We start from the raw sequence: 12362 nt of genomic DNA, 5'->3' as shown, positions 1-12362 counted from the left end.
CCCATGTCACCCAACCCCCAGCCCTGCAACCACCCATCTGTTTATATCTGTGAGCTTTGTTTAGAGTCCATCATATGGTATTTATCTTTCTATGTCTGACATTTCATTTAGCATAACGCCCTCAAGGTACATATCCATGTTGTTGCAAATGGCAAAATTTCATTATTTTTTTTACAGCTGAGTAATATATATATTATAACACACATATATCTTGCATTTTAAAATTTAATTTATCCATTTATCTGTGTGTGGACACTTAGGCTGTTTCCGTGTCTTGGTTATTATTGAAAATAAAGCTGCAGTGAACATAGGGTGCATATATCCTTTTTAACTAGTGTTTTCATTTTCTTCAGATAAATACCCAGGAGTGGAATTACTGGATCATATCATGGTGAAATGATATCATCTTTCTTACAAAAAAAATATCTGGGTGGGGTGAGGACCAGGGTAACATCTGTCACACTCCTTCAGTGACAGAAACATTCAAATCATCCATTCCCACTACAGTTCATCAGAAATAAAATAACTTCCTAGAATAGACAGTGCTGTCAGCATCTTTTTACTGATCACAGACTATTCTGGGCAGTAGTTTGAAAATGAAACTGATTTGTTAAATGCTTACAAGAGGAGGAAGAAAGGCCTGAGGTTGACTGCCTTGCTGCAGGGATAGCCCTGGGCTGTGACCCAAGGTCATGAGAGTGAGTCCCCTGCAGCAGTGACCCGCAAGCTCAGGGCTCACATAACCCTGGGCAGGTCACTGGGGCTGCTTCCCTGCCTGTGAAACAAAGTTGAACCCCTCAAGAGTCCTTGGTGGCAAATCTGAGGAATTCACATGGATTAGCCGGGAGGATTTTATAGCAAAACAGAGCCAGTCTCTGTTTGCTATTAGAGAATTCAGGCTGGGGCCTCTCCTGCTCCCTGAGGGCTGGAAGGCAGCAGGGCCTCAGGTGGGTTGTGCAAGAGATCCTCCCTTTAGCTAACGGAGCCCTGTGAGCCAGCACCAGAGGCCGAGTTAAGTCTGAGAGGGAAGCAGGGCGGGAAGGGCCTTGGGGATGGTTCCCTTCCCGCCTCCCATCCCGGGACCTGTGTCTGCCCCTCTCCTCCTCCTGCAGACTGGCTTCCTCTGCTCCCCAGGCCGTGGGGCAGGACAAGGCTGCCCTGAGTACCAAGTTCATCCTCAGTATGTGGTTACGCACAGAAACCATCTCAGCCAGTTCTAGGAAAGGATGGCCACCGGTGCAGCTCTGGTCCAGTTACCCAGAGCCAAAACCATTGGAGCTGCAAGGAGCCCTGGTGAGGAGCCCAGGAGTTTCAGGGTGAGAGCAGGGGAGGCGTTCCAGAATTACCTCCCCTAGAAGGACCGGACCATGGGCCCCGCCTAGCCCTAATGTTCTGAGACCATGGGAGTGAATGGATTGTAGAGCAGGTCTCCAGAATGTTCTGAGACTGTATCCAGTGTCATGATGAGCTGATTAAAGTCAGTTCTCAGGGAGGAGACATGTACACCTAATTCATGTTGATGCATGGCAGAAATCAAACCAATATTGTAAAGCAATTATCCTTCAATTAAAAATGTATAAATTTTTAAAAATTAGGCAAAGAGTTAAAAAAAGAAATCATAGTAGTAAATCAGTTCTCAAACTTGAGGGTGCATCATAACCATCGGGAGGACTTGTTAAAACACGGATGTTGTTAAGTCGCTCAGTTGTGTCTGACCTGTGCGACCCCATGGACTGTAGCCCACCAGGCTCCTCTGTCCATGGGATTCTCCAGGCAAGAACACTGGAGTGGGTTGCCATTTCCTTCTCCAATGTGTGAAAGTGAAAAGTGAAAGTGAAGTCACTCAGTCGCCGGACTCTTAACGACCCCATGGACTGCAGCTGCAGCCTACCGGGCTCCTCCGTCCATGGGATTTTCTAGGCAAGAGTACTGGAGTGAGGTGCCATTGCCTTCTCTGGAAAACATGGATTACTGGATCCCAAGTCACAGTTTCTGATTCAGTAGGTCTGGAGGGGCACAGTCTAAGAATTTGCACTTGTAACAAGCTCTGAAGATACTTTAAATGCCTGGTTCCCAAAATGGGGTCCACATTGCTGGCCCTGCCAGTTTCTTCAATCTGCAGGTTCCAGAGTCAGGACTGGAGACCAGGGGTGGAGCCCGTGTGTGCAGCCAGCATTGAGTCCCTCTGTGCACCGCTGTTTGAGAATTGACAGTTTTAAAATGTTTTAAAACCTCAGAAATGTCTTTGGTCCCGGCCTTGAGTGTCACCACGGGGAAATAAAATGTGACCAGCCAAAGGATGTATGGAAACTGGATGAAACTGTTAGTCACTCAGTCGTGTCTGACTCTTTGTGACACCATAGACTGTAGCCCTCCAGGCTCCTCTGTCCATGGGATTCTCCAGGCAAGAACACTGGGGTGGGTTGGTCTTTCCTTCTCCCCGGGATCTTCCCATCCGGGAGTTGAACCCAGGTCTCCTGCATTGCAGGCAGATTTTTTTTTTTTAACTAACTGACCTACAAGGGAAGTCCCAAGAATAATACTGGAGTGGGTTGTCATCCCCAGGGAAGCCCAAGGACGTATGTTCAGTGTCATTAAACGGTTAAAGTGGTTAATTAGTGTGTTTGGATTAAAGCAAAACAAACTTTGCACTTTCACTAAAGAAAAGGCAGTTAACCTCAGGATGGTAAATCCAGCCTTTGGGGTGGGTGAGAGCCCTTTTTTTCTGGGCATTTTCATTTCTCCCGTCTGAATGAGACGGACTGAGCGCGAGGTTCGCTGGTAACTAAAGGCGGGACCAGGCTCGCGAGCTGGGGTTTAGACTGCCTCCGGCCGCCCCGCCCCGAGGTCGGCACAGCCCGGGGGCCGCCAATGAGGAGCCGAGGGGCTCCGTGACGTCATCGGGAGGCCCGCTCATTGGCTGCCACCGCGCGGCGCGGGCCCGCCCCTCATTAGCGCTCGGGAGCTGAGAGCGGCTTGACCCTTTACCCGCGCCCGCGGGCTCCTCTGCGAACAGCAGGTCTCTCCGAAGGAAAGCCCTGCTTTCTGACAAAGTGCTGCTTTTCTGCGCTGCCCTTTGACCGCTGTGCTGCTGCGGTTCAGCTGGTGTCTTCAGCCTTTCCTAGGCACCTGGCAGATCGCACTCATTTCCCATTTACTTTAATCACGTCTTTAAACGAGTTTTGTCTTGCTTCGCGGTGGATGAATTTCTCAAGCCCGGATTTACTGTGGCATGCTCGTGACCATCTGTCCCACACTTAACCTGGGAATTAACAAGCTGGTGCCCAGAGAGGGGCTATGAGACGTTCACACAGCTGCTTAGCTGCAGAGATGCAAGTCGGATTCAGGGCTCCTAACTCCAGCTGCAGGGTGGAGGGCCTGCACCACCCGGCCGCCACGCCCACAGGGCCGCATGGCAGTCCAGGAGCCTCACCTACAGGGGCGCCACATACCAATAAGGGACGATCCGGTTTCCTCGCCTTGCAGCAACTGCTTAACTCTCCCTTTGATAGGGCGGACTCGTGGAGGGCAGGGTAGTGTGCTCATGCTTGCAAGTGAAGAAATTGATGGGATTTGATCACAAGCCAGTTGGTGGTGCGTAGAGGCAGGACCTGACGCAGGTCTTCTGCTCTCCTCCCAGGATGAGCCCCAAAGGCTGCAAAGAATGACAAGCCTATGGGCCCCCAGGGAAAGTTCGGTGTAGTGAGCGTGCATTCAGTACTGTAAGCATCTGATGTGGGAGTAAGGAGACAATGCAAAGTGTGTGTGTCTGCTTCTCTGCTGGCCAGCGGTTCAGAGAGAGAGAGAGAGCTAGGTCATGCCTGAGTCTTTGCGACCCTATGGACTGTGGTCCACCAGGCTCCTCTGTCCATGGGATTCTCAGGCAAGAACACTGGCGTGGGTTGCCATTTCCTCCTCCAGGGGATCTTCACAACCCAGGGATTGAACCCTCATCTCCTGCCAGCATCTCCTGCAGTGGTGGGTGGATTCTTAACCACTTGGGCCACCTGGGAAGCTGGGAACTGTTCCCACCTGGGAACTGCCCAGCCAGCCGTTCAGATAAGCCCTCATCCCCAGCCTCTCTGACCAACAGGTGCTTTGCTGCAGGGAAAGGAGACCAAGCTGTGGATTTTTTTTCCTCCGACATTGAGGGTGTTCCAGAGCTTGATGTGTCTGAATGCCATGGCACTCTTTTGAGTCAAGGATCTTTCAAAACTCAGGACCACTATTTTAGTTGGGGAGACTCGGCCAGTGGGCTGGACTTGAAATCCTCTTTCAAGACTTGGCTCCCTCCATGACTTCGTGAAACCTTACCCCCCAATTCCCCACTCCCCCAAGGTGGGTCAAAGGCTCTCCCAGCCCCCAATGCTCATCTGACTCCAACTGTGGTGCTATTGTTCACTTCTTTGTCCCTTTTCTCAACTAGATTATGAGTTCCTGAGGGATGGCACCATACTTCATATTACAATTTTGTGTCCTCAGGGTCTAACACTGTCCGATACATTGTAGATGCTCAGTAAATGTTGAACTGAACTGTGGAAACCTTGCATGCTAGTGGCCTTGTGCAGGAGATGATTACTTGCAATTCCCAACAGAAGCAGATTTTGTGTCTGTGAGACTCATTCACACAGAATGAGAATTCTCATTCTTTTTTATTAGTAAAGTGTCAAATGAAAACTTCACAACTGTTTGCTAATACAACTCCATAAAAACAACCAAGATCCCTTGTACTTACCTAATTCCTGATTGCCCTTTAAAACTCCAGAAGTGTGAACCAACGGCATTATTCAAATCAAACCACTCCATGTGTTTCCTTCTGTTCCCGGTCTGCTAGGAAGCTCAAAAATCATCCTAGTCACACTCTTAAGAACAGTCTCCTCCTTGGTGATGGTACAGTGTTCTCCCCTATATCTGTGAAGTTTCTGATTTTGCTTTGCATTTAGACATATAGGCGGGTATTTTAACATAAGCCCACTCTTTGCCTTTCTGGAAGAAGTTCAGACAGGTGATGCATAGGGTAACAGGAGAGTGTCCCCAGAACTCTAAGTGTGGAAAAAACACTCACGAAGATAAGGGATTTCCATCATGCAGTCTAAACCGAAAACCAACTTGATCTTATATGGTGTCCAAAGCCTAGGCAAGGTCATCATGAATGTAAATGAGAAGTTGCAGAGCAGGTCTGGCCTTATCCAGGGCAGGTGTACACGGCTCTGAGACACGTGGATGGTCTCAGCCCTGGAGGCTCAGGAATGGGACAAGAAGACGCAAAGCTTTTCCAGGGTTTGGATAGTGACCTTCTTGAGGCTTTCCTCTCTCTCTCCCAAGTCCATTCTCACCAAGCAACCACTTCCACTTTACAAGCATCATGGCAGTGGGACTGGGTCCCTGGGTAAAGGATGCTGGGGGATGGCTTCCATTCTAAATGGGAGTTGGCATGAAGTATAAGCAAGGGCCTCTGTGGGCTTAATGAGTGCGAGTAGGTGGAAGGCAGCCTGGAGCACCCGCGCGTCTCCGGACTTGCAAAGCTGAAGGGCGCGCGGGCATGTGGTTTGCACCCTTGCCCCGCGCTGTGCTGGGTCCCTCCTCCAGCAGCCGGCCAGCCTCCTTTCTCCAGCTGCTCCTCCCAGACGGCGACATGGTTCACAGGGAACACCGGCTTCCATGCCTGCCGCGGAGGTGCTCCGCGAGGAGCCCGCCGGCTTATTCCTGCAGTAGAACCACAGACCACGGCTCCAGGCGGCAGCAGGCGGCCCTTGGGAAGAAAGTTAGAGGATCCCAGGGTACTTTAAGGCGGTGGGAGAGAGGCACAGAACCATCTTGAGTCATCCTCAGAAACCCTGCTCAAAACAGCGGCCATTATGCAGTTTTTCTAAACAGCAGCCTCATTCGTAAAAGCAAACCTGAGCCCTGGAAGTATGACAAACCTGGTGGATAATACTCCATGCCACGGAGTGTCACACATCACAGGACAGGAAGGAACCGCGGCTGCGCTCAACAGGACAGATCCAGGAGAATAACGAGCAGCAAAGCAAGCTGTAGGACAGGACGCCGCTGCCGCAAGTGTGAACCTGCGCACTCACCTCCCAGGGGGTGGCAGGAAATGGGTCTGGTGATAAAACTGCTTAAAAGATAAAATAAGGGTGTAATAAACACTAAAGTCTGGAGGAGGAAATGGCAACCCACGCCAGTGTTCTTGCCTGGAGAATCCCATGGACAGAGGAGTCTGGCGGCCTACAGTCCATGGGGTTGCAAGAGTCGGACACGACCTAGCGACTAAACCACCAAACTCAAAAGTCAGCCAAATAAGGGTGTAATAAACACAAAAACAAAATAAGGGTGTAATAAGCACAAAAAGCAACCAAAATAAGGCTGTAATAAATGCAAAAATCAAACTCGTGGTTAACTCTGAGATGGTCAGGTGGTTCCCTGGTGTTCACTTTATTATTTTATTATACAGGCGCCTCTTGATTACGTGTGTCTTTGTAGGGGTGAAAAACCTCACAATTAAAGGCGTTCAGAAGCTGAGGTTTCCCGTTGGTCACAAACGTTGCCGAGTTCCCGCCCACAGGGTCAGCGGAGCGTGGTTCCCGCCCCCTGGGCTCAGGCAGGTCAAAGGTCAGCAGGGATTGTTCTGGAGGCCCCCTGAGCCCCTCTGCCATTTCCGGGTTTCCATCGCCCCCTAACCCTGCCCCACGCGCGTCAGTGAGCCGCCTGCCTCCAGCCCCACCACCCTCCTCCGCAAGCACCCATCCAACACATGTTTGCTGAGCACCTACTACGTGCCGGGCGCCATTCTCAGTGCTGGGGCTGCCGCAGTGAACAAGACCTCACAAAGGTCCCTGCCCTCCTGGAGCTGACATTCTGGTGAGGGGGACTGAGTGACTGTGACCCCAGTCGTGACCCGCGGAAGCCGACCGCTGAATAAGGGCCGGAGTGGGCCTGGACCAGGCGACTGGGAGCCTCTCCAAGGGGGTGGCCTCGGGCCAGGGACTGAAACTCTCGCTCTCACTGGAGTCTGTCCCCGGAGGCCCCCACGCCCCCAGCCTGCCCTCTGTCTGCAGCCCTCTGCTCTCCACTCACTTCTACCCGATTCTGGTCGTGGGGGTGTGTGTGTGTTTAAGTGGAATGTAGTTTATTTGCCCTATTCTCATTCTCAAAGCTATTGCCAGGCCTTGAGGCTGGATTCAGCCTACAGGCTGTGGTTTTTTCCACTTCCTTGTCTAACCTGTAATATCAATGCCTGGTTAAAAAGATGTTGGCTTAATTACTATTATGAACACAAACGACTTCCTACTCCTAAGTTTCCCTGAGTCCTGCCTGCAGGTAAACTCACCTGGAAAACTGTTTTTGGATATTCTCCTCCTCTGACCACCTGTGTGTTTCTAGGTTGCTGTGGCAGCTGCCAGGTGAGCCCAGACAATGAAGGTAAAAGACGCTCAGTCGTGTCTGACTCTTTGTGGCCCCATGGACTATACAGTCCATGGGATTCTCCAGGCCAGAATACTGGAGTGGGTAGCCTTTCGCTTCTCCAGGGGATCTTCCCCACCCAGGGATCGAACCCAGGTCTCCCTCATTGCAGGGGACTCTTTACCAGCTGAGCCACCAGGGAAACCCCCATTCATTGTTTATTTCATTCAAGAGCTCCCCCACTGTGCCAGAGCCTATGCTGGGTGCAAAGGGTACAAAGGCATGGAATGATAGGTCACATTTACTGCACTCTCACTGATTCGGACGTGAGTCTGAACAAGCTCTGGAGATGGTGATGGACAGGGGGCCTGGCGTGCTGCAGTCCATGGGTCTCAAAGAGTCGGACACGGCTGAGCGACTGAACTGAACTTATGTTCGAACAACACCCTTCTAAGTTCTTTACGTGTGTTTCCTCCTTTAATTCTCCACTAACTCTATGAAGCAGGTAACATAGCTGGGGAACTGTCAGCATGGAAGGCATGGAGTGAGCAAATGCTCCCCAGGCAGCATACGCTGAGTCAGGGGTCAAGCTCCACGCTGCCTTCGTGAAGACACAGGCCTTGTCTCGGAACTTATCAGCTGCCGGGGAGGGTACAGAGGGATGGACGCGGATAATCTACTGACAACCGGGGCTACCCGGGCGGATCGACACCGGTCAGGAAGTGAGAGCGTGGTTATCAGAAGCCCCATCACAGCACCTGTCGGGGGTTGAGCAGCCCTGACCCTGGGCCTGGGTCTCAGAGAACGTGCAGGAATTCCCCTCCTGGACCAGAGGAGGTGGAACACGCTGTGCAGGCCTCCAGGGAAGCAGGTGGGGGCGGGGAAGAGCACCGTGGGGGTGCCTGTGGCTTCCTCATGGTGGGACTAAAGCCTCAGAGCCCCAGAGGGACCCCTGCTGAAACCCGGACATTCCAGCTCCCCTTCCCTCCCTCAGAGGTCCTTGGAGGTACCTGAGTTTCAGCTGGTCACATCAGAAGGCATTTCCTGATCTTCCTTCCTCATATCTTTTAAAAAAATGCTTGCTTGTTTTTGGGGCGGCCAGTCTCGGAATCCAGGATCGGCCAGTCTCGGAGTCCAGGATCTGCTGCTGCACAGGGCTCTGCTAACTGCAGCCTGTGGGCCTCTCGGCCAAGATGATGTGGGATCTTAGTGCCCTGAGCGGGGATTGAACTCGAAGCCCCTGCACTGAAAGGCGGTGGTCTAGACCACCACCGGGGGAGACTCCCGTCCTCGCCTCTTCATGTCTGAGTTTCAGCTTCACCACTGGTTACCTGGGCTCTGTATCTTTTTTCCACCAAGAACAGCCCCATGGCTGCTGAGGGGATGAGAGGAACCTGTAGGCAAGCTAGAGTGAGGCTCCCTGAGGAGAGGTGAGGTCAGCCGCTGCTCCTCATAGCTGGCATTCCAGACGTCAGCTCCACCCTCAGACCCCGCACCCAGAATGTAACCCTCTCGCCGCCCCGCTCACCACCCTGGTCCACCCGGCACCGTCTCCCGCCCGGACTATTGTGCCCCCAGTCCTGCGGCCACAGTGATGCTGCTGAAATGTAGGTCATGTCATGACTGCTGCTAAGTCGCTTCAGTCGTGTTCGACTCTGTGCGACCCTACAGACAGCGGCCCACCAGGCTCCTCCATCCCTGGGATTCTCCAGGCAAGAACACTGGAGTGGGTTGCCATTTCCTTCTCCAATGCATGCATGCATGCCAAGTCGCTTTAGTCATGTCCAACTCTGTGCGACCCCATGGACAGCAGCCCACCAGGCTCTTCTGTCCACGGGATTCTCCAGGCAAGAATACTGGAGTGGGTTGCCGCTCTTTCATTAAAAGTCCTGCATGGAGGCCCCATTTCACCAGAGGAAAAGCCAAAGTCTGCACAGCGGTTCGGAGGCCCAACGTGAGCTGCGACTCCAACTCCCATCTCTGAATTCTCCACCCCCCACCCCCCACCCCATTAAACACGCCCCAGGCCTCTGCTCAGGACACTTCTCACCGATACTCTTTCTCACCTGCTTCAGACCTCAGCCCAGCGCCACTTCATCGAAGCCACCGTCCTGTTTAAAATCACGCCACCCACCACATGCTTACATCTTTATTCTCACCGGACTCTGCTCTGTTTCTCCATTACTTTGCTGACAAAGGTCCGTCTGGTCAAGGCTGTGGTTTTCCCAGTGGTCGTGTGTGGATGTGAGAGTTGGACCGTAAAGAAAACTGAACACCGAAGAATTGATGCTTTTGAACTGTGTGTTGGAGGAGACTCTTGAGAGTCCTTTGGACTACAAGGAGATCCAACCAGTCCATCCTAAAGGAAATCAGTCCTGGGTGTTCATTGGAAGGACTGACGTTGAAGCTTTGGCCACCTGATGAGAACTGACTCACTGAAAAAGACCCAGATCCTGGGAAAGATTGAAGGTGGGAGGAGAAGGGGACGACAGAGGATGAGTGGTTGGATGGCATCACCGACTCAATGGACATGTGTTTGGGTGGACTCTGGGAGTTGGTGATGGACAGGGAGGCCTGGCGTGCTGCATTCCATGGGATCACAAAGAGTTGGACACAACTGAGCAACTGAACAACTGCTTCTTCAGCTCACCACTTATTGTCTAGTTCACTACTTTGTTTTGCTTATTTAGTTCCTGCCTGGAATGTAACCAAGGAAGTTATTCTGTTCGCTTTCGGCTGTACTGCCAGCACTTACAACAGGGCCCAACCATGGTTAAGAGATCACTACACAGTCATCGGAGAGCTGAAAGAAGGCACATTTGGACACCTGCCCTCTGCTCAACTGCGGGAGACGGTGGAGGACAGCGTGCTGCAGTCCATGGGGTCGCAAAGAGTCGGCATGATTGAGCGACTAAACAACACCCTCAGCTCAGCCTGAAGGGTCAGGACAAGGAAACCCTACTGGTGACCCTGCATCCTCCTCCGCGGACCAGGGACCGGGCGTCTGGGCTGGCGGTCCTTGCCTGGTTCAGTCCAGCTGGACAACAGACATTCTGGGGCCCCAGGCAGCTGCGGGGCCTGGACGCGTCTCCACCCGCTTGGGACCAGGTGCCGGGAGGCCGCCGAGGGCAGAAGGGGCCTGCTCGGGGCAGGAGCCCAGCCAGGCCCGGAGGGACGGCCCCCCAGACCTGAGAGCCAGGGCACGCTCGGGCAGGCTCCCCTTCGCGCCCGCGCCCCAGTCCCGCCCGCTCCGTGACCTTCGCCAGGGTCACCGCGCCCGAGGGTCTGCAGGACAGCCGCCCTCGTCACTGCCTCCGCAGGCCCTGCGCCGCCCTCCCGGGTCTCGGTCCCCGCCCGGCCCCGCCCAGCCCCGCGCCCGCGGTCGCCCCGAGCAGGGCCGCAGCCCCCCGGCCCGGCCTCCCGCAGCCCGGCCCGGCGGCGGCTCCGGCCCTGGCCGGCAGGGGCGCTCCTCGCGCCGGCCGCCGCCTCCGCCCCCCGAGCGGCGCGCCCGCCGCGCCGGAGCCGAGCCGAGCGGAGCCGGGCGGGGAGGGAGGCGGCGACCGCCGGCGGCCAGGCCGCGATGGCGACCAGGAAGGCGGGCTCGCGGCTGGAGACGGAGATCGAGCGCTGCCGCTCCGAGAGCCAGTGGGAGCGGATCCCCGAGCTGGCGAGGCAGCTGTCGGCCAAGCTCATCGCCCACGGTAGGCGCCGCGGCCTCCGTCCGGCGCCGGCCGGTCCCCCGCCGATCGCGGGGCGCGGCGCCCGGGGGCGCGCGCGGGGCCGGGGCCTCCGGGGCCGGGGTGGGGGCGCACGATCGGCGGGGACCCGCGGCGGAAGGCTTGTGGGGGCGCCGGGGCCCCGGCGCAGGGCGGGCTCCCGGCCGAGTCGGGGTGAGGGTCTCACCGGGTCCCCGGGGTCGGGGGCCGGCCCGGGCTTCAGAGAAGTCGGGTGTGACGGGCAGGGGCGCGTCCCCAGGACTTGGCTGCGGATGTATGGGGGTCCAGGCTGCGCGGGTGGTGTGCCCAAAGTCACGACGGCTTTAAGGGAGTCCTGCGAGTGAGGGGGGCTGAACGGAGACCCCTGGGACTCACGCTTTGTAAACATATGGCATCGAAGGGGCTCCAGGTGGAAGCGCAGAGTCGGGCTGTGTGTGGGGTGGCGGAAGGCAGGTTGAGACGTGTCCTGGGGTCCCCAGGGTGTAGAAGCTGAGGGTCTAGGGAGGTCAGGTTCGTGAACATGGGGAAAGAGAGTCAGAGGCGTCAAGAGGTAGAGTGTTGTGCAGAGAGGTGGGAATGTGGTCCAGGAATATTGGGAAATGGGGGTGGGTATGTGAGGGGCTCGGGGCCCAGAGGAAGGGGTGGGACGGAGCCCCGAAGTAGTAGCAGCCTGGGGCCGGGAGTTAGTCTAGGACCCCTGTTGACTCAACTGGTTCTTGTACCCAATGGAATGAAAATTGCACCCAGAATCCCACTCCCCAAGGCACAGCTCCACGTGGCCTTATTTGTTTTGGAAGCAAGTATCCTTAACATTTGCTTGTCTTTTCGTGCCCGTCAAGACCGCAGGCACCAATGGACTGGCAAGGGGGCAGAGGTTTTGTCCCATTTCGTCTCTGGCTTCCTGAGGCTGGGCAAGCACATGCTAGCTGGACAAATGAATGAGTGCCACTGCTCTCAGAAAGGGCATCCCCTGTTTTCAGCCGTCTCACCTCGAACTGCCCGCAAGTGGAGAGTGATGTCATGCGCCCTCCTCAAGGATGGTTTATATGTGGGCCTTTTATGGTATTGGTGCCTCAAAATAAGAACGGGGTTTTGCGCACTCTCAGCTATGGTACCGGCTTTGGGCAGGTGTTTCCTGGGCAGCTGCCGGTGCCGTGATCATGCCAGGGGCACGGTGGAAGCATGGAGCTACCTGGGCTCAGCGTGGAGGGAAACGTTGACTCTTCTCAATTAAATCAG

General features: G+C 54.7%; 1 protein-coding gene across 6 annotated transcripts in view; it reads left to right on the top strand.

The window, feature by feature from the left end:
- Nucleotides 1-10893: 10893 nt before the first annotated feature.
- TTC7B (tetratricopeptide repeat domain 7B) overlaps nt 10894-12362 on the top strand; it is a 263594-nt gene continuing 262125 nt past the window's right edge. For 3 of the 6 annotated variants that reach the window (XM_043472776.1, XM_043472775.1, XM_043472774.1), the window contains exon 1: nt 10896-11108. In XM_043472776.1, coding sequence (XP_043328711.1) covers nt 10988-11108 — 121 coding nt within the window. In that variant the 5' untranslated portion in view covers nt 10896-10987. Of the gene's footprint in view, nt 11109-12362 lie in introns of all 6 variants that reach the window. The other 3 variants (XM_043472777.1, XM_043472773.1, XM_043472771.1) reach the window with 2 other exon arrangements.

This window comes from Cervus canadensis, chromosome 6, assembly GCF_019320065.1.
Source record: "Cervus canadensis isolate Bull #8, Minnesota chromosome 6, ASM1932006v1, whole genome shotgun sequence".
Taxonomy (NCBI): Eukaryota; Metazoa; Chordata; class Mammalia; order Artiodactyla; family Cervidae; genus Cervus; species Cervus canadensis.
Note: the sequence above shows the minus strand (reverse complement) of the source record. Positions and strands in the feature narration are given on the sequence as shown.